Genomic DNA, 21,179 nt, shown 5'->3' with positions numbered 1-21,179 from the left:
GAAAAAGGAGAGATCTCGTATATCGACGATGTGAATGGACGGGACGGCCGGGATAGCAAGGACCAGCGGCAGGAGATCCGGTTCTCTTGGTTCTTAAGGACAGGGAAAAGGACGCAGAGGAGATCGCGGCAGCAGCAGCAGAAGAAGCAACAGAGGGAGAGGTAGGGCTTAGTTTGCTCCATGGCCTGGTGGACTATTCGATTTATTATTAGTTTGACTGTCTATATCTGCTCTCCATGCGGTGGCGTTGGGCTCTCTCTCTTGCTCTACTCCGTACATTTACAGACAAACATCCTCCTCCTCCCCCCCCCAATGGACGAGAGAGACGAGAGAAGAATAACAAAGGGCGATGACGTCTACGGAGTGCGCTTTTTGCCTTCCCCTGCGATTCTCTCGATCGGTTTTGTGTGTGCTTTTAATTTCCTTTCTCCATTATTTTTTCGTAATAATATTTCTACAGTGTTGTTTCTTTTTCCTTGCCCCTTTTTTGCTTTTTGTGGAGGCGCACACGAGTGTATGTATGGGTGCCCCTGGGTCAGCCTGGGGCGGGCAGGGGATGGATGGAAAGGGAGAGAGAAAGAGAGAGAATATACGGAGAAGCGCCGGCGAGGTTAAAAAGGGAGGCAGAGGCTGTCTGTGTTGTTTGGTGGTGGCCCCCAAGGGTATGTATGTATTATGTATGACAGCAGGGGCATATATTTTATTATATATTGGGACACGGCATGACAGCAGTTGGTTTGTTCACTACCTATTTCAGGCGATTTTATCAAGGAGCAGCTTTGCAGCGCTGCTGGCAGGGTCTCGTTTCTCCTCTCCGTCTCCCTTGGGCTTGCTGGCCAGCTCCGTTAGCCGCTTCTTGCTCTTCTTCAAGGTAGCGGCCAGCTCGTCTCGCTTGTCAAACTCTTCGGACTCCAGCAGGGCAACAACGACAAAGGGATTCCACTCGGTGGCCCACGACTGCACGTTGTCCTTGATGTGCTTGTAGAGAAGGGATGCAAAGTTGAGCGGAGGCTGGACGGGTTCTACCTTCTTGGTAGCATTGTTGAACCGCCCTCCCTGGACGAGGGCCTTGAGCATTCGACCCGCGTTGGGAGACTTGAGGACATCTCCTGCTGCCTCTGCCTCTGCCAGGCCCGCCACAGCCTCGAGAGCAGCTGTTTTGTCACCGGTGCTGTCGAAAAGGACCTCGGTGATGAATCGGGCTCCAAAGCTGGTCTCGGCCAGGGCAGCAGCGTTGTTGGTAATGCATTCGAGCAGAGCCGGAGAGGCCGCGCTGACGAGCTCTCGTTGACGGATCTCGGGATCCTTCTTGGATGTCTGTGATCGTATCTCGCACACTTCATCGAGGATCTGGCGGTCTGTATCGGTAATCAGCCACCCGTTCTTCTTGCCGGCAAACGAATAGAGTATGGGGATGCGAGCCAGCTGATCGTTGGCCCGCGGCACCAGGTCGTCCTGGGTAAGCAGTTCGGACAGCAGCAGCTTCTGAGTCAACTTGGTATCATCCACAACCTCGTACGCGACCAGGAGCACAGTGTGGCCGTGGACGTCTCCAGACATCAGCTTCACTGTATCACGGTACATTCGCAGCAGCAGCTTACGATCTTTGGCATTCGAGTACGCGAGCGCCAGACACATCAGCCTGGCACCAGACTTGGTAAATGCCAGATTCTTTGCTAGGTCCCCTTCTTCGTCTCCCTTGAGCAGCTCGATGAACTCGGTTGCTTCCTCGCTGCCGGGCTTCGTGCTGAGGAAGTACTGCAGCATTGCATCATGCAACATGGTGAAGCCCGTGGTCTTCTTTTGGATAAGCTGGTTTATCATCCCATGGAGGTGCTGTAGGATGGGCGCACGCTTCTCGGGGCTCTTCTCCAGGATTTCAGGCAGCGACGGCGTCTCATCGCTAATCTCGTCTTTCATAAGCGTAAACTCCATCCCGTACCATTCTCGAAGCAGCTTGTGCTTCTGCACCGGTGTGGCCACGGTTCGGTAGATATCGTCCAAGATCCACGAGGCCTCTGGATGCCGGATAAGCCTCTTCACATGGCCGAAGAACTCTGGTATGATCAGGTCCCGGATTTCAGCATCCCCATGTACAAGCAACTTTCCAAGCAAGAACTTTGCGTACTTGCTCTCTGCCAAACTCCGGTAGTCGCCCTTCAGCTCGACGGCAATGTTCTTCCGCTGCTCCAGGTTCGCATACTTGAGCGCGGTCTGGATAACTCGGACTGAGTCGTGCTTGAAAACAAAGTCCTTTACTCGGCCTGTTATAATGCCGTATAGCTCGGCAACCAGCTTCTTGCGCTCTTCGCGAGGCACATGGGACTTCCGCCGTAGTCTTTCCCAGATCTTCTTTGTGCGCGCAATGGCATCGGCATTGGGCCGGGCGGCTTTGCGCTCTTGTGCAAGAGCCTTTTGCTTTGCATGGGACTCTCTAGACGTGCTTGTTTCTGTTCATGCCAGTTATTAGTATCTGTAATAGTTGTAGACTGTAGAAATCGGGGGCGGATGGCTTCGTACTGTTTTCTGCATTGCCATTGGCATTGCCGTTGCCCTTTGCGGCGTCTTTCTCAGACTCATTGCTCAATTCCTCCTCCTCCATTTTTTCATCCACTTCATCTCCGTCCTCGTAGTCGTCCTCCTCCTCATCATCATCATCGTCGTCGTCGTCGTCATCTAGCATATCCTCATCGCTGTCCAACTCCACCACCTTTGCGGCCTTGGACTTGGACTTGCCCTTCACTTCGACCGGCTTCGCGGACGACTTCGACTTGGTCCTTTTGCTGAGGGAGGCCTCCGTAGCATCGGTCCTGCGCTTTACCCCCGCCATCGTGTATATTCCAGCCGCAGAAACCACTTCCAAAAAAATGAGCTCCTTCAAGTGAATCTCAATAATATCTTCTTCTTCTTTTTTTTTTTTTTACTTTTTTTTTTCTACTTTTTTTTTTTTATTATTTTTGAGTTTTGGGGAAGTTTTTCATGTTTGCACTGTTTGCATGAACTTGATAGATGACTAAGCAATCGCGTCTCACGTGATATGTACATCTCCATCTTTGCGACTTTCCCAAAAAAATGCAGCAAAGGAAGAAAGAAGAAAAGAAGAAAAGAAGAAAAGGAAGAAGCAAACAAAAAGGGAGGAAGAAGCCAGAACGCCTGGAGAGCAGTAAAGGGGGAGCGCAGTTCGGCAGCTGGGAAAGGCAGATATGTAGCAGGCCGGAAGGAAATGTGACCCCCTAAGTAGCCCCAGCGGCCCAACTATGGGCTCATTCATCAACGCCAATCATACAATATTAATAAGGTCAAACATAGCAAATCAGCATTTATAGACAAGATCCTGGGCTCTGGTTAGTGTGTGAGCTATTTGGCCCGGTCTATGCTTGCTAGCTCGGCGCCCTGCCCACTTTGATCCCGTCGTCTACCGGGGAAGTGGAAGCTATGCTTTCCGGGTGTCTGCTGGGACGCAGGCGAGTCACCAAAGCGAGAGAACAGCCCTCGTTTCTTCGGCTTGGAATCATCAGCTAGGGAGACGTCTTCGAACGGATCTTCTACGTCGTCCACGCCGTTGCTGTCTGTGGGGGGTTCGAGGGAATTGCCGTTTGTTGATGTACGGGGACAGGTGGTCCGGGACAGGCGGGAGTCCAGTGAGGTGCGAGACGCAGCAATGTCCGAATGCTGGCTCACGGGAGACCGAGCGGATATGTCCTGGATGGGGTTTTATATGGAGTACAGCGATTAGCCATGAGAACTGCGATGGATGGACCAGTGTCTCGCTTCGTTGATGGTAGTCGAGTCTTACAAATGAACGACGATATGAATCAAACGACTCCCGCGATATTGAGAAGGGCTCATTTTCATCAACGAGGTTCCGGCTGGCTTTTCGAGACGATGGCCTCTGCCAGTAGCTCTTCGTCTCGGTGGGCGAGGGCTGTAGTCGTATCAGTAAGGGATATACAGCACTACGGGAGTTATGTGCATGCAATTCAGCCTCATACCGGAAGATAGACCCCGTTGTCATTCACGACTGCAAGAGAGACCACCTGTCAGCCATGTCTGAGAGAGCACGCTAGTTATTATTAGGCACCCGTGGATCAGAAATCAGGGATAGAGGGGGTGTGATCCATATGGCAGATTTATGGATGATGCTCCTTACGTCCGGATCGTCCGGATATCAGGATCGCAGATGGCAGAAGCGTTTACCACTCATTTTATATTCATGAGGCTCGTCGACTTTGGTCCTCCCGAGGGTCAACGACGGCCGTGGACTTCTCGCTGGACTTTTCTCTGCAGACAATAATTGGCCTGGCTCGTCCGGCGCCTCTTCCACGTTGACGGCGGGGGGCCGTCGAGGAAACAGGTTACGAAAGGGTGGCATGGCCAACAGGGTCAAACAGGCAACGGACGGTGTGGATGTATATTTCCCTCTCTCTTGCAAAACAGCCTAGAAATGAGCCTCGATTAAATAATGGCAATGGATGTGCATCAGGCCATACGGAGCAGAGCCTGGGAATTAGCAGAGCGAGCGTGCGTGCCTGTCTGTATCGCCAGCCAACAATCGCTGCTATCAGAACTCGTTAGCCAAGCAGAGTTACACTAAGTCAAGGATACGAACGAGCCGGCGCCAGCGCATGCTTAACTAGCCTCCGATCGACCCATGGTCAAGATCTCTGTCTCTGCATGACGTCCTGCAGCAAGGGAGTAGTAGTAGCTCAGTACAGTAGCAGGCGTGAGGGGTGAGGAATTAGAGAAGCGTATCAGTGTGGCCTGCTGCAGCGATATAAAAGCTGCATGCCAGGTGTCAGCCCTCGGGTCGAATCGATCGCTTCGAGATCCCTGATCTACGGACTTGTCTCCTCTCCCTCGTAGTATGTCCGTCGAATAGCCTCTATCACCTTGCATGCACCTAAAAGCAATGCCATGCCGGCCATGTCTCACATTCGCCGCCCGACTCAAGCGCTCTAGGCCTGCGTTGTTGCATTTAGTCAATGACGAAACGGGGCCGTCTACAGTGGCGGATACGACTCTGTCCAGGGAGCATATAATTACCTGCTTGTTCACCTTCATTTTTCCCTCGAGTAGTTTATATAGTTATATCTAGATCTCTTCGCCCGTAATCATCACTATTCGTCTCTTCTGCTTTCGATATCCCCCGTCCTGCGGGCTCTCTTGTTCCACCACATCTGTGTGGAGACCAGCGGTAACTAGTTAACTGGACAGGAGAAGTAATAAAGAGCAACACCCGAGTATCTACCCCCATAGATACAGGCGAACTTTTAAATCATCATCATCATCATTTTCTTCTTCTTCTTCTTTTCTTCTTCTTCTTCTTCTTGTTGCATACAAGATTATTATTATACCAAAAAGCAAAGGCAGTGACGACCAGCTGCTCCTTTTCTTACAATTCACCAAATCCACTTCTTAGTGCTTGCGGGCAAAAGCCAACACTCAAGTTCCCTACGACCGGCCTGAAGTCGCTTTGTTCCCTGCTGGAGCTTTATATTTCCTGCTGGATAGCCAGAGATACGTCTCTTTCATGGTTGGATAAACAAGACGGACAGCTTTTACGTCTGCCGTTCATTCATCAGTCAAGATGGGATTCTGGGTGGACTGGGAGCTATGGCAGAAGATGTGCTTTGTGAGTCTATCCAGACGTCGGTTTGCAGCTCCACCATGTATATTCAGGTGCTAATATGCGGACACAGGTTCTTGGAGGTCTTATTGTATGCTCTGGATGCCGATAGGCCTGTCTTCCCCCATCCAGGCTCCGGTCCTGCTAACACTTCACATCAGGCGCTTGTTCTCGTGTACGGCACATGTGTCCATATATACAACAGCTGGAGGATAAAAAAGATTGGAGCAGCAGAGAAACTTAAGAAAGCGGAGGAAGAAGCGACTATTGGAACAAAGGATCTCAACCTCATACCCTTTGGATCTCGTGCTCTGGAGAGTGGAATTGAGATTGAAGGTATCTGGGTATCTAGGACGAACACTCCCTTGCCGAGTCCGATTCCAGCTGCGACCCCTGAAACAACGAGGCCGGGTACCCCGTCCAATATCGATCTTGGAGCTGCCGCCCTCCCGTCTCCTAGGGGAGGAGGTTCTGCCCTGGGACGCAGACAGGACGAGTCATTGCTCACAACCAACGGACTGAAGGCTGCCGTGGCCAGGGGGCTCGATAAGAATTCCAGTTCAGACACTTCTAGCACAAGAATTTCATACGAATCGAGTCTGTCATCGCCTCCAAACGGAGCTGGTATGTATCAACCAAAACCCCTATTGTCATCTTGAGCGGGGAAGAGATATATTGACTCATCTTGATTTGATAGAAGGCGAAGGCACAGAGCAGACAGGTCTGCAAGCGGTCCCCAGAGCCGTACATCACTCGAGAAACCAGTCGAATAGCCATATCCCCGTGGGAGACGAAGACCATCTACAGGCACTACACACCCACCGACGGTCACATGTAGCGGAGACCGGCCAGCTCGGAGGACCATGGAGACAACAGCCTGTCTCGGCCTGAGTCCGGAAAATGAATTAAAGAGATACCGACTCTCTTTGACAGCTTCGACGCAGCTATGCATGCTGCGAGAGCCCGCTCTCATCTTACGGCCTCGATGATGATAACTAACGACAGATTTGATTCTTCTGGCGTGTTTCTTGCATATGAGTCTCCTACAATATTACTCAGGAAGACTTCCCCCTTTACTTTTTCTCTACCGGCTGCTCTCCACCAGCCGTCTCTTTAATAATTAATCTGGTTATACAAAGTCATTAATTCTGTAGAAACAGAGCGAGAATCCGCCTTTTAAAAGGAATTGGAAGACATTTTAATTTAGGTTGGCTATTTACATCACGTGAACACGCGTCTTGACTTTTCAACATCGAAAAACATCGAAAAAAAAGCATCGAAAAAACATCAAAATCATCAACACGATCGAGCTGTCGACATTTCGGCCTTGCTGTTGCGTGTAGTGTTGGCTCGTTGTCTTGCTAGTCTATTCTTTTGTATTGCTGTTACCGGTCCAGTCCTACAGAATCTATCGTTGTTGGAGCCGATCGACACGTGTACTGAGACGCGCGCAACCATAGCCCACCAGGATGACTACAGAGGAGGCATCGCAGGCCGAGCTGGATGATAACGGCCTGCCAGGACCAGGAGCACCTACGCCTCTGTCTGCCCTCGAGGTTTGTTATCGATGTTCTTGTGCAGCCTCTTACTCTTCCGCTCAGACAGTACTAACGGGGTCTTATTTCATTTAGGGCGTTGGAGGCCTAACCGCGCGAGATATCAAACTGATTACCGATGGAGGTTTTCATACCGTCGAGGCAGTGGCATATACGTATTTCTCCCTTATATCTTTCTCTCTCTTTTCTTCTCAGTCAAAGTGCTACCCGCTTTGGCTGCCTTCATTGCAGCACCGGCTGACCCTGTTTAGGCCGAAGCGGGTGTTGGAGCAAATCAAAGGAATTTCAGAGCAAAAGGCTACAAAGATACTGACAGAAGGTCATACTCCTCTCCTTCAACGTTAGTAATATAGATGACCCACTAATACTGATTTATAGCGGCTAAAATTGTGCCTATGGGGTTCACGACTGCGACCGAAATGCACTCTCGTCGAGCGGATTTGATATGTATAACTACTGGCTCCAAGCAGCTTGACACCCTTCTTGCCGGCGGCATTGAGACAGGATCCATTACAGAACTCTTTGGCGAATTCCGAACAGGAAAAAGTCAAATATGCCATACCCTAGCTGTCACTTGTCAACTACCTTTCGACATGGGTGGTGGTGAGGGCAAGTGTCTCTATATCGATACCGAAGGAACGTTTCGACCCGTGCGTCTGTTGGCTGTAGCACAACGGTATGGTCTCGTCGGCGAAGAAGTGCTAGACAACGTTGCTTACGCTCGTGCCTACAACTCCGACCACCAGCTTCAATTGCTCAACCAGGCATCCCAGATGATGTGCGAGACGAGGTTCTCCCTTCTCATCGTCGATTCTGCCACCTCGCTCTACCGGACGGATTTCAGTGGTCGTGGAGAGCTATCGTCAAGACAGAACCATCTGGCTCGATTCATGCGCACCCTGCAACGGCTTGCCGATGAATTCGGAGTCGCTGTTGTAATTACTAACCAGGTTGTCGCACAGGTCGACGGTGGACCAAGCGCAATGTTCAATCCTGACCCCAAGAAGCCTATCGGCGGTAACATCATTGCCCACGCGAGTACCACGCGACTGAGTTTGAAGAAAGGCAGAGGGGAGACCCGAATTTGCAAGATCTACGACAGCCCATGTCTTCCAGAGAGTGACTGTCTCTTTGCCATTAACGAAGATGGCATTGGGGACCCTAGTCCCAAAGATCTAGAAAAGGAATCATGATCTAGACCTGTCCTCTCAATTTCGACGTGATTTTGCTACTCATTTAGCTGCGGCGTTTGGGGAACTTTCCTTGTCTCTCTTCTCATGCATACTGATTACGATTCCTCCGTCTATATTATGCCCTTATAGAATAAAAATATGATTAACGAGCGTAAATATTATTGATTCTAATACAGTTCATTTTCCTTCCTTCATTGCTGTGTTGGTTGGTGTTGGTGTTTTTTGATAAATACGGCGTCGATACAGAGTTTGTATTGGCCAACCTAAAATATTTTACGCGCTAAACTCCATCTTCAAGTTTTGAAAAATAATAAAATCGACATTTGACAAACAAGCTCCAACAAGAAGCAATGCCACAGCACCGTCTTTCCCACGCCTAGCCTTCCTGCAGATGGGACAGATCTGTTTCCTGTCGCTATAAAGAAGATGTTGGTAACTCACAGGGGCACCAAGGTCGATATTGGCCCAACCACGCAGCACCCCGCCGTGACCGTCGCCATCAAATCGCATGGAGCTCAGCAACGAGCCAAAATCTCAACAACGACCTCCTCGAGTGCCCGCGACACAGCCATACGGGACGAAGACGCGTTCGCAAAGCGATACTTGGCCTCCCAGAGCTCTATCTACTTCCGCAAGCGCAAAACCTACCCTCGATCGTTCTTCTGGCGGGTCATTGAAGACAGCACCTGTCTTGAACTCAGAGCTGTTGATTTGACGAAGAGCTCACAAGACCATCATGAATCGAACGTTGCTATTCGACTTGAGTTTGAGGATGCCATCGTACCGCATGGCGTGGCTCTGGCTGACGTAGAGGGCCATGAATCACTCAGTGTTTTTGTTCTACTGAGATCAAGGCAATTGTACACGTTCACGATGAGACCTGAATACTTCCGGAAGCTAGAGTTGATAGACGAAAACATTAATGATTGGTGTAAGACGTGCAGCCCGGCGCCGTTGGGGTTCTCGTTTCCACACCGGTTGTACGCTGCCTCGCCTTATGAGCTGTTTATTTCTCTCGACAGCGGATCTCTTTTGCGTCTGACGAGGAAAGTCGGTGATGATGGTATGTTTCAACTCTGATGTCCAATTCTTCCCCCTCTTTTTCTTCTCAACGGATCACTAATTGTATACTTTATCCAGGATCACACTGGTTCCCCATTACCTTTGATGAAAAGAGCTGGAGCTTTTCTTTACGCGGCCTCGTCAAGTGGAGCGGCGACCAGACAGTTCAATACTATGGCAGGTCCCTGGACCCTAACACCCCCAATGCGATTGCAACAACCTCAGATCAGGCGTTTGTCTTCGTGGTTGGGTTGAACCACTCCTTAAAGGTCTGGAACCTAGCAAGCCAAAAACTCGTTGGGTCAAAGAACTTGTTGAACCGCACCAGTCAATCCCAGGACACTTCACCCATGGCCTTAAACCCAGATGAGTCCGCATTCATTCGGGTCTTCACAGCAGAAAGGGCGTCAGAGGGTAGTATGTACTATGTTGTAACATACTCGCCTCAGGATGATGGGCAGTTTAAATTCTGGGCTGTTGGGGGTGGGATTACAGGCCAATTGGTGATCGAGGACCTTTTCCCGGATTCAAAACTTCAGCCTGCAGATCCAGACCCGTCTGGTAGCGTATTCTGGAATGTGGTTGACTTCCAAATCAAGTCAATGGACGAAGGCAGAAACATGGCACTTTGGGTCCTCTGGAAAAGCCATAACTCTTACCGACTTTATAGCCTTCACTTTGATTTAGTCGATCTGGCCAAGGTGTGGAACACCAATTGGACAATGACATCGTTCACATTTTCCGGAAATAATACTCCTCCAAGCTCGGTACGGTCAGATACGACAGATACCCAAGAGAGATGGGTCGAGCACCTCTTTGCGCCTGGAAGATACTCACCTGAGATTCTCCGGACTGCTTTGGCAATCTACCAGGATGCCATGAAACTAAAGCACACTCGCTCCTTATGCAGTAACTCCACATCATCATCACTACAGCAGGATGTCTGCACGACAATAACCCAATCTGTCACCCTACGGCAGCTCCCGGATACGGAAATGGACTTTTCCAAGTACTACAGAGATCTGGAGGCGAAGTGGCAGCAATTCTGGCAAATTGTTGAAGACATTAACAAGAAAACACAAGAGGCGATAAGCCTTGCCTATGATGCCTATAATGATCTTCCCTGGCTCATATTCAGCGGCGGATCGGCTATTATTCGAGAGTGTGATAGTACTGAGCTAATGTTGCACAACGATGGAGAAACTCTAGGCAATGGTATCGACGTTTTGGAAACTTGTTGGCCACATAGAAATGTACCTCGTGAACTAGGAGAGAATCCTGGCCAGTCTGCAAGTCTTGCTAACCTCGCAATGAGATTCCGAAAACTTTTCCCAGCTCAACTTAGCGAGTCATGTCGGACGGCATTGGATAATGAAATCTTTGCCGAGCCTTCGCTTTCTGCAGCGGAGAGAGTTGAAGCTTTCCATTCCAGCTGTGGGTTTGCAGAATTCATTACTGAGGAATTGTTTGAAGCTGGCTGTGCAAGCATCGAGGAGACCATTGGATACAAAGGTTTTACGAATGAAACATTCTTCTCCATCATTGATACACTGCCTTTGAGTTTCCCAGGAAAGGATTCTGAACTCCAGTCTACTGCATTTGGACGCAACGCAATAACCCACGGAGCCAGAGAGGTCCTAGTTCAAAGCAGACAAATCATCCATGATTTATTACTTTTTGCCGTGTTTGTCGAGACCGAAGTAAACCTGGAAACGGAGAATACTCAATTTGACGGGCCTATGATTTTTAGCACATTAATTGACCTACTAAAGGAGTATGAATTGATGATATGGTTAGGGACAAATATACGGCCCCGACAGAAAAAGAACAGATCTGATTCCACATCTGTTCGATTTGGTTCAAAAAGCTGTGACTTCAACCACTGCACTACCGTCCTGGAAGATCTATTCGCAATCCACATCAAGCCTCAGCCTGCTGCATGTGTACCCCAGATGTACGCGATGACGCAACAAATTCAAGACGTCATATCTTGGGTTACGAGACAAGGGGAAGTGTCTCTCTCTAACATCTTGGTGTTTATCCAATGTGATCTTCTCGCTTCTGACAACATCGAACTTGCATCTGATTTCCTTCGTTTCCAACCAAGCACCGCCTGGGCAACCTATGTTAAGGGACGGCTCTACCTTGCAAAGTCCGATTTTGACACAGCAGCAATTTACTTCCAAAAGGCTGCTTACCTTCTTTGTAAGTCAATTTCCCATATGAGATCCTAGTACACCTTCATTGACCAGCATAATTATATAGCCTACGGAAAAGCTGTTGGCAATCTTCATGAGATGTCCTCAAATCTTCTCGATATAGTTTCCGTAGATAACTTCTACAATGGGCTTCCGAGATACTTCCAACACATTGTTAACCTTTTTGAGCTTTCTCGAGCCTTTATTCATGTCGCCGACTTCGCCAACCTTGCGCTTCAGGCTCTTGGATCCAGTCCAAAGAAAAACGAGACAGATCTTGAACATAAGAACCTTCGAAGCGACTTGCTTTCTCGATTATTCCATGCATCTTTGAAAACATGTCGATTTGATGATGCCTATTCAGCTCTCGCCAGATATACAGATATAGCATTACAGAAATCTGCGCTAACATCTCTTACCACTACAATCCTAACTGCTTATGGACCGGGAACAGCAGGTCTACAAAAGGTTCTCCGCCTCCCTCTCTCCCTGACACCTCATCTCTGCTCCCATGTTGATGATGTTCTGGCTTCTCTTGCGAGCAAACAATCGCCCCTGGGACCTTCTATCGGCCAAACGGTACCCTTGAGCAGCTGGCAGGGGACCCAAAACCCACCAGAATATCATCGTGTCCTAAAGGCTTACCGAATTGCCCGCAATGACATCCGCGGGGCAGCAGAGATCTCATATCAAACTGTTAGCAGGCTCAGGGACCTCAGGGACCACCCAACTGCCTCAAAGGTGAAGTTTTTTGCGACCGAAGACGCTTCCAATGATCTGAACGAGGACGACATTGAGAGCAGAGAATTGCGAAACGAGCTTCTCTCTCTTATCAACCTACTTGCCTGTATGGAGAAGAACGAAGCATACATTGTGGTCGAGCAATTTGATCCAAACGCAAATCGACCCGATAGCATGAATTCAATTCTCCATCGACCAAGTAGCAGCATTGACGATCCATTCGCCTCCTCTACTTCCTCCATTAAGAACCCCTTCTCACACAGTGCCGATAGTCGCAGTATGAATTCATCTGATTCGCCTACTCTTCAGAATCACAATACCAGCCTGTCACGGTCATCGTCCGAGCTGAAGATCAACCGTGCAAAACGCATTGTCATTACGCTTGAAGACCTTCGCAAGGAGTATCAGAGCGAGTTGGACCGAGTAAGCAGGATTCGAAGCGGAGACTGGGAATTTGGGGCAGTTGAAGATCTGGAAATGGCTGGTGTATGATAGTTCTGGTGTTTCATAAGTGGTTTTGTTTTATCAGTGCGGGATGGTCTGGTTTTAGGAATGTTGGTTTCAGTAGAATACTCCTTTGCTGTTGAGCGTCCACAGTCAAGCAATTCAATTATGCTAGATTATTGATCAAAATATCTTTTTATCGGTAGAAGGATGGCTTCTAAGAACCGCTCTACGCCTGTAAGTCTAACCAACGTATCATCATTGCCAACAGGAACGATGTGCTAAGAGAATCTAACCTGCCCAATGTAAGGCCTGCCTGTTCCACGAGTCAAGGCACAATATAAACGGAACTTGGAATGAGACCACCGACCCTTTGCTCGAATTTTTTGGTCCATAAAAGTAAAAGAGATAAGGGATGGGAAGTAGGACAATACTTAACTATAAATCCTCGCACGCTGACTGCCCATGGAATCCCCAGCTTTGCGTACATTGATCCCACGAAAAGGGGGAACGCACCAGCACACATGCTCCGCAGAGAGGTGGTTGCTGCAACGGCAGTGGCAGAGAAAGTGGGGATGCTGCCATGTGAAGGAACTATATAGCGTAGACTCAGTTTGATGATATTGACAATGAAATGATAAATTGAAGCTATTGGAAGGAATTACTTAGATACAAGACACTTGCCGGCCATGCCTCATCTAGAGACTCTAAATATACAGATATGGTATACTCCGTACTGACGGAGTACTTGATGCCGTCGGAACAAATCTGATAACCTTGGAGGCTGGAGTGTTCTTATGGTGGAGAACACTTGTGGGAGTTTAGTAGCCGCGGCGACTGGCATCGACATTCTCCAGCAGTTACCGTTCCAGACGAAAGGTGTAGATAATAACAACCGCACTCGAAACAGTGCAAGAAGGATGGATAAGATGAAGCCGGTAAGGGATGTATTAGCTGCAGAGAACGTTATTAGATATGTGACATGGGATTTGATAAATATATGGTCTGAGGCCATCTAGTGAGTTAGTTATTTGGTGTGGGCCTCCTCCCATTTGGTAATTGTTTCCTGCGCGGTGGTGACCTTCAGTCCGATCCGAGCGTCCAGCTCATATGTCTCCCACCTGTATACCTTCTCAAGCCACTCCTTGCATTCCTGGACCCGTCGTTCATCCTCGGCTGCACGGGTTGCCTCGTCCTTGCGCTGATCATCCTTATCAGATGCCGGAATAGAAGTGGCACGGCCGAAGGGTCGGTAACAATGACGTTCCATCCATATGTTTGCAGCCATCTCATAATGTGCTGATGGGCAGGTCCAGTCATCCTTATTTGAACCCTTGAATAGCGCCCTGTCGTGGCATAGAATCTCAGATTTCAGGATAGTCTTCGCCTCTTCATGTTTCCGTTGGGCTCGCAGTAGGGAAGCCCTGAGGAGAGCTAATATGGAGTGTTCATCAAGTGGTTCAGAAGCCCATGTTTCGTTGGACTCTGACCACGCCAAGTTTTGGAGCGCGACATCCAACTGTTCGTCGGGCATGCGGCTGTGCCCGTTCCAGAAGAAATTCATCTCTTCGATTGGTGATACACCGACTGCATCAATGAAGGGAATGTTCCGCTCCTTCGCGCGAGCGTCCCATTTTGCAACCTTGCGGGTAACAAACACATCGAACGGAAGTTGGCGCGCCAGGAATTTTTTCTTCCCTGCCTGGGATGGTGCTTTTCGGAAGAGTTCCTCGGCCTTTTTACCATGCTCTTTTGCCTTCTCTGGTGACTCCTTGAGGTATTTGCGATAAAGTTCTACATGTGCGGCGCCAGCAATGTAGAAATACAATGCCCGGGACCAAGAGTTAAGCTCGGAGCACTGGGAATAGTAATTAGTACCAATATATTACCTGGGCTACCTCTGGGAATTACTTTACCTCTATGAATGACTCTGCACATAGCTCGTACTGGTGTAGATGCATGGCATCTATACTCCTCTCAAAAACGTGGAGAGCCTGTACCTGTTTCAGAGGGCTCTTCTTCCCATTACGAATCAATCTCAGGGCCTCTTCAACCTCCCTGTTAGCTCCTCGCATTCTGGACTCTTCCAGGACCCAGAGCTGGCTGTGAGGGAAACGGTTCCTCATGTCAGCGAGCAAACTCTCAAGTCGACTCATTGGATAGCCCTCGATATCATCCACATTCCCATCAACGGGATCAGGTAAAATATCAGCAGCACGCACGAAACTGTTGTAAAAGGCTAATAAGGTCAGGGCAGAAATAGCTCCCGTCAATGTATGAGACTGGCTAGCTTGCCAGAGCAGCCGTAGCCCTCGGGATCGGTCACCACGGAAACCAATAATATATAAGATCCTGTTGAGAGCTGGAGGTACCATGGAGATGAACAGAAGCAGCATACCGAAGCAAAGACTGGTTCCCGAGTGAATGAAATGGTCTACGGGGTGGGAGAAGATATCGACATCCCCGTCCATGTCAAGCTTGGCCTGGGGCCCCTCGGCTACTTTCGAAACATCACTTTCACTTCCCAAAGTAAGCCGAGAAAGTCGTCTCTGTGAGCTCTGAAAACTTTCATTTGTAACCTCCTCGAGGGAGGTAGCTGACATTGATCTTGGAAGGGGAGCCTTAGCCTCTGGTTTTGGTTCTGCTGGTAGTGTTAGTAATGTTAGTCCAGAAGGGTGCTCCATGAGCAAAGATTTCGAATTCAAACAGTACCTTGCGACGAAGAGTCTACAGTTCTTGCAGATCTCCCGGGAACGGGGCTACCATTGGCACTCTCGAAACGTGAATCGACTCCAAGGCGGAGGTTGTTTTCTTTCAGGTACTTTTCTTCCATCTGAGCAATGCTATCGAGTGCAATATAAGCCTTTCTCAGCTTATAGAATGCCTTTATGCTCTCCGAAAAGCTCTCGCTGAGGACTCCCACCAGGGCGGCCATTAGCTGGGCCATACATTGACATAGCAAGTACTCGGTCCCGGGAGCATATATAGTAGAATGATAGGCATTGACAGCATTTGCATTGTGCTGAGCTTTATGCTGGTCATTATAGGCACTTGTTTCTGCATCCATAAGCCTCGAAGCAGCTATAGCATAGTGTCAGTCAGTATCATAGGCAAAGATTGCTCCTTATAACAAGCCATACCTTGCCGCATAATATCCTGCTCTAAGCCAAGTGTAGCTCTAACAAAGGTGACAATTCCTTTTCCTAGCTATACAAAGCAAACCGTTAGCTGGTTATTGAGGATAGAAACAGATATCCAGCTGCTGTTTACCTTGTGAAAAGATGAATCGCCTTTATCAAGATCTCTCTCTGCTGAATCAACATCGTCATCCATAATATAGGCAGCAGCTTCGGAAAACCGTTAGTGAAGTTATAAATATGGATATCAAATATCTATAGAAGAATACCCTTTAATGCATGTTCAACTATAGAAGGGAATAAACTATTAGCAGGTGTTTTTTTAATGGTAGAAGAGGTATAAGTGACGTACGGTCTTGAGACTCAGTCACAGCATCCAGAGACTGAGTAGACGCGTTTGTTGGAGCTGCCTTGGAGTACAGCCATGATCCCACACGGAACATATTGACTAGCCAGACGCAGCTTTAATAGAAAGAAGAACAGAGGATGAGGATAAAAGGGTGAGGTAAGGCTGGTATCAAAGAAGATAGAGAGGAATATAAGGAATTGGTTATGTGCGAGAAGCTAAGACGGAAAGAAAAGACCAAAAAATCAAAAAAAAAATAAGAAAAATAAAACACTTTTAAGCGCCCTTTTTTGGTATTGTATATAGATAGAGATAGAGAAAGAAACAAACAAGAGCAGAAGAAGAAGAGCTGCTGAAGGTAGTAGCAGGCACTACTTTAATTCATCACCAGCAAGGTGGCTTGCTATACGTATTCAATAGGACGGTAGGCGGCTCATGGAGTGAGTGGCGGGAGTGTTATATAATATTCTGGTGAAGCAGATTGAATGACAGCAGGCAGATAGACAGCCGGATAGTATTAGCAGGATGAAGCCCGGGAGCGGAACTTATTTTTTAAGGACCCCTATCCCTGCAGCATGGCCATGGATGGCTGGCATAAATTATGCGAGTTGTAGCCTTGGGATGCTTCTGTCTCACTCTCCGCCGGATGTCTGCCTGTCGTTCTCTCGTCTCCCTCGCCGGCGGTCCAGACAGCTGCCGTATATAAAAAACTAAACACACAAGAAACACAAACCGGATGGGCGAGAGACAAGACGCCCCAGCGAAAAAGAACGGAGAAGATGACGGGATCCAAGCCGGAGTCTCGGTCACGCCAAGGCTCGGAGGCGCGAGGAGTTACATAGTGTTTGTAGCGTTGTAAATAGACGGCGGCCAAAGGATTTCATCTTCAATATGGGCGTTTGCTGCTGCTCGACCGGGCCAATGTGTCCGCCATGCCTGCTGCGTCTCGGTCCAGTTGCTGCATCCTATGGCCTATGTTCGGACGCTGGGCTGAGGCTGATTCCGAGGAGCTTTCGTAGTCGCAGGAAGGATTCAGACAAGGGAGCCCCTTTAACACCGGCTGCTCCGGGTTTTCTCTGAACAGCCTCCTTTTATTCTTTCTTTGGCGTTGGGCCCTGGATCTAACTATCAATCAAGCGACGAGATCCGCCGTACTACCAAGGCTTGTATGTTTGCTTCTTCCCCTTTTGCTTCCTGACGCCGCCACACAGGTACCTGAGATGCCACGTGAGGCCTCTCTTCGACTAAAGTGCAACGAGATAAAGCGCTGACGATGCGGGAGGCTGGCCTGTTCCTGTTCCTTAGACCGGTTTCGACAGCTTAAGCTGTTGAGATCCTGTGTTCGGGCCGCAGTATAGCCTATGTTGTCGTCATTTAGTTGCTATCAGTTACATGACCCATGGCTCACCACGTATACCAACCGAGGACAGGTAGCGTCGTCACCGTCACCGTCAACGTCAACGTCAACATAAATAATGCATATACTTCGCGGTACTCTGTACTATGGGCAGCTTCGTACTCGTCATCTGGACCAGGAAGAATCCGAAAATAGCTCCCCCTTGATGGCTGTCGTTAGTTGGTCTGAGACGCAACTCAACAAACACCCGAAGTCTCGGCGGTCTTTGCGGCCAAGCGCTTGATATAATGACGGGCTCTGGCTAGCTTGCCTCATCTCACCCCAGGGGTCAAGATAGCTACGGAGTAGTCAGCATCTTAGAGTAAAACGGGAGCCTTGAATAAGGTAGATACAACTGCTAAGGCAAGGTACCTAAGGCAGGGCACCTTCAGCCTCGAGTATGGCGGAGTGCAGGCGATAGCATTGAATAGCCTGACAGTAAGCTAAGATCCCTAATCTACCGGTGTATCCTAAATACAAGTCCGAGCTATCTTTCCATCATCTCCATAATATCAACGTCACCTTATCAATATAATATCAGAAGCTGCTGTCCCTTGAAGCTGCAGCGGAAGTTGGAAAAAGGTTGGACTTTTTTTGGTGGAGCTTACATAAGCCACAGCTCTCCCAAAGTCGCATCAACAGCAAAAGCCAAAGGAACGAGAATCATCAACAGGCCGGATATCGACCAAAGGTTTTCTCATACCGCTCCCTGACCTTCCTCTGCACCGTGACCGTGCTGGCCCGCCGGTAAATAAACTCTCTCCAATTTCTTTTACAAGACACAGCCACCATGTCGAGTCAGCCCGCCTCACAGGGCGCTGCCAAACCTCAGTCGGCGGAGACAGCACAGTCAGAAAAAGCCCAGAACCTTTCTGCACCTCTGGAAGAAGATGACGAGTTTGAAGACTTCCCGGTAGAAGGTATGCGCTTGTGTTATTACTATTTGAGTGGCCATGGGCCTGCTCCTTTTTGTGTGTTGACGACCAGTCTGCTTATACGTTGCTGTTACGATTATAGATTGGCCCCAAGAAGAGGCAGAAGCTCCGAGCGGAGGGTCTGGCAACGACCATCTATGGGAAGAAAGCTGGGATGACGATGATGCGAGTGAGGACTTCTCTAAACAACTAGCGTGCGTACTCTGTTGAGTCCCGATATACCCTCTGTTCCCTCTCGATTGCAGCAAACTAGATATATATACTGCTTCATTTGCACGGATGCTGACAGGCAGGTTCTACAGGGAGGAGATTAAAAAGGTGGAAGCTGCCAAGCGATGACTTGGCTGTCGTGAAAGAATGGACTCTCATCTGTGCTGCTACCAGCTTTCTTCTTGTTTCCTCATCAGCCTCCTGGGTTTTCTTTAGCGGAGTTTAGGGACTTGGGGGGTGTAAGTAAAATTTTATAGTGACAATCAAGTGGATTGACACTACTGCATCTTGGTCACTTCCTCCTTCGAACCATATTACTACTATCGTTAGTCTTACTGATATACAGTCTTCGACCGGAGCCAACGTTCATACTGAAAGATGATGTTAAACAGCTTTTTCTTCGTTTGGTTATATATATTTACTTGAGGAAATTTTTGTTACATTAGTATCTCCAGTGATATCAACATGACCCGGTGGCGAACTGAACCAGGGAAAGGAAGTTGGGGGGTTGCAAAAACTCATGTCATACGTGGGAAGAGAGTCACTTGCTCGAAAGTGCAGAGACACCGGGCAGATCCTTGCCCTCAAGGAGCTCAAGAGAGGCACCACCACCGGTCGAGACGTGGCTCAATTTCTCTTCGGCCTTGAACTTGGCGGCAACGGTTGCGGTGTCACCACCTCCAATAATGACGATAGTTCCCTTCTGAGCAGCATCCACTGCAGAGGTGAGAGTGTCCTTGGTGGCTTGAGCAAAGGAGTCAAACTCGAAGACACCTGGTGGACCATTCCAGAGGATTGTCTTAGCCTCAGCAATGGCTTCCTGGAACAGCTTGACACTCTCCTTGCCGCAGTCAAGACCCATCCAGCCATCGGGGATGCCATCGGCGTCAGTAGCATAGCCAACTTTGGCATCAGCAGCGAAATTGTCACCAGTGACATAGTCAACTGGCAGGACGACCTTGACGTTCTTTTCCTTGGCCTTGTCCATGATACCTTGAACCAATTTGCTGCCTTCGTCATCGAACAAACTCTTTCCGATCTTCAGGTCGTTGAGCACCTTCTTGAAGGTGAAGGCCATGCCGCCGCAGATAATGAGACTGTTGACCTTAGTGAGAAGGTTGTCGATCAACTGGATCTTGTCCGAGACCTTGGCTCCTCCGAGGATGGCAAGGAAGGGTCGCTGGGGGTTCTCAAGGGCCTTTGCAAAGTAGTCCAACTCCTTCTTGACCAAGAATCCAGAGACTTTCTGTGGAAGATCAACGCCAACCATGGAGCTGTGGGCTCTGTGAGCAGTGCCGAATGCATCGTCTAAGAGTTGAATGGTGATTAGAATGGGCTGTTATCTTTTTCAATCAGGACATAGTTTATGTGCAATTGACATACTGATGTAGACATCACCCAAGGCAGTAAGGCCCTTCCTGAAAGCCTCAACGGCACTTGGGTCAGCCTTGACCTTCTTGCCGGACTCATCCTTAGAGCTTCCCTCCTCCTCGGCGTGGAAACGGAGGTTCTCTAGGAGGAACACCTGGCCATTACTGGCACCGGCCACGGCCTCTTCGACCTCCTTGCCGACGCAGTCATTAAGGAAGGTAACATTCCTTCCGAGGAGCTTCTCAAGCTCTGGCACGACAGGCTTGAGGCTGAACTTCGGGTTGGGTTTGCCATCTGGTCGTCCAAGGTGGGACATGAGGATCACTGCTTTAGCACCGTTCTCAACAGCATACTTGATGGTTGGAAGGGCTCCGACGATTCTCTGGGGGTTGGTGACCTTGAAATCAGAATCGAGGGGGACATTGAAATCGACCTAGAAGACACAAGTTAGCTCTTATATCCGTAATACTTCAATGGCTGTATTTGGCGGGGTGCTGTAGTTGGCCATACCCTGATCAAGGCCCTCTTGCCCTTGAGGTCGACATCGGTGATGGCTAGCTTGTTTGAGAGCGACATCCTGGCACAATTGACGGAATTCAGTAATAAACGATGGCAAACTAGTCGAGAGGAAGACGTTGTTGAAGTTGAATTGAAGAACAAGGGGGAGGCGGGCGCTTGGTGGGGTGATATTCATATAGAGGGAGAAAAAGCCGCTCGCTATTTGTTTATGGCGGGGCGAGAATCGGAGAGATGCGGGAGGTGATGTAATCCCACGACCAGGGGACATTCTACATATTCAACAGCAAAACAAGGGATGTTGATTGAGATGGCAGCGGCTATGAAGGCAAGAGGAGAGTTGTTGCTATTAGGCAGACATGTTCTATAGGCTGTGGTAGTTTGTATCAGACTATCTAAAGCTGGAGTTGCTAAGTGGCGAGCAGGAGGCCAGCCAGTTCCTTCACTT

General features: G+C 49.0%; 7 protein-coding genes across 7 annotated transcripts, besides 1 other annotated feature; 4 read left to right on the top strand and 3 right to left on the bottom strand.

The window, feature by feature from the left end:
- Nucleotides 1-753: 753 nt before the first annotated feature.
- On the bottom strand, nt 754-4,015 carry TRV_03928 (uncharacterized protein; the record flags this gene model as incomplete). The annotated part of the gene is made up of 5 exons (XM_003021934.1): nt 754-2,450; nt 2,521-2,907; nt 3,033-3,233; nt 3,402-3,702; nt 3,797-4,015. 5 exons carry the CDS (start codon nt 4,013-4,015, stop codon nt 754-756), a joined length of 2,805 nt encoding a protein of 934 aa, XP_003021980.1.
- A 1,255-nt stretch (nt 4,016-5,270) lies between these two features.
- Nucleotides 5,271-5,336: a sequence feature (Short protein (TRV_03927, EFE41361.1) was converted to a misc_feature.).
- A 331-nt stretch (nt 5,337-5,667) lies between these two features.
- On the top strand, nt 5,668-6,743 carry TRV_03926 (uncharacterized protein; the record flags this gene model as incomplete). The annotated part of the gene is made up of 3 exons (XM_003021932.1): nt 5,668-6,250; nt 6,324-6,347; nt 6,538-6,743. The coding sequence occupies 3 exons, from the start codon at nt 5,668-5,670 to the stop codon at nt 6,741-6,743; spliced, it is 813 nt and encodes a 270-aa protein (XP_003021978.1).
- Nucleotides 6,744-7,095: 352 nt separating this feature from the next.
- Nucleotides 7,096-8,375, top strand: TRV_03925 (uncharacterized protein; the record flags this gene model as incomplete). Its single annotated transcript, XM_003021931.1, has 3 exons — nt 7,096-7,182; nt 7,258-7,522; nt 7,561-8,375. The coding sequence occupies 3 exons, from the start codon at nt 7,096-7,098 to the stop codon at nt 8,373-8,375; spliced, it is 1,167 nt and encodes a 388-aa protein (XP_003021977.1).
- A 426-nt stretch (nt 8,376-8,801) lies between these two features.
- On the top strand, nt 8,802-12,868 carry TRV_03924 (uncharacterized protein; the record flags this gene model as incomplete). The annotated part of the gene is made up of 3 exons (XM_003021930.1): nt 8,802-9,438; nt 9,516-11,642; nt 11,703-12,868. The coding sequence occupies 3 exons, from the start codon at nt 8,802-8,804 to the stop codon at nt 12,866-12,868; spliced, it is 3,930 nt and encodes a 1,309-aa protein (XP_003021976.1).
- Nucleotides 12,869-13,847: 979 nt separating this feature from the next.
- On the bottom strand, nt 13,848-16,153 carry TRV_03923 (uncharacterized protein; the record flags this gene model as incomplete). Its single annotated transcript, XM_003021929.1, has 5 exons — nt 13,848-14,678; nt 14,737-15,464; nt 15,533-15,901; nt 15,961-16,027; nt 16,091-16,153. The coding sequence occupies 5 exons, from the start codon at nt 16,151-16,153 to the stop codon at nt 13,848-13,850; spliced, it is 2,058 nt and encodes a 685-aa protein (XP_003021975.1).
- A 2,336-nt stretch (nt 16,154-18,489) lies between these two features.
- Nucleotides 18,490-19,070, top strand: TRV_03922 (uncharacterized protein; the record flags this gene model as incomplete). The annotated part of the gene is made up of 3 exons (XM_003021928.1): nt 18,490-18,619; nt 18,717-18,828; nt 18,953-19,070. 3 exons carry the CDS (start codon nt 18,490-18,492, stop codon nt 19,068-19,070), a joined length of 360 nt encoding a protein of 119 aa, XP_003021974.1.
- Nucleotides 19,071-19,385: 315 nt separating this feature from the next.
- TRV_03921 (uncharacterized protein) lies at nt 19,386-20,791 on the bottom strand (the record flags this gene model as incomplete). The annotated part of the gene is made up of 3 exons (XM_003021927.1): nt 19,386-20,152; nt 20,228-20,648; nt 20,726-20,791. The coding sequence occupies 3 exons, from the start codon at nt 20,789-20,791 to the stop codon at nt 19,386-19,388; spliced, it is 1,254 nt and encodes a 417-aa protein (XP_003021973.1).
- Nucleotides 20,792-21,179: the final 388 nt, after the last annotated feature.

Source organism: Trichophyton verrucosum (assembly GCF_000151505.1).
Source record: "Trichophyton verrucosum HKI 0517 chromosome Unknown contig00316_1.f1.exp, whole genome shotgun sequence".
NCBI lineage: Eukaryota > Fungi > Ascomycota > Eurotiomycetes > Onygenales > Arthrodermataceae > Trichophyton > Trichophyton verrucosum.
The sequence above is the reverse complement of the archived record's forward strand: the minus strand, read 5'-3'. Positions and strand labels throughout refer to the sequence as shown.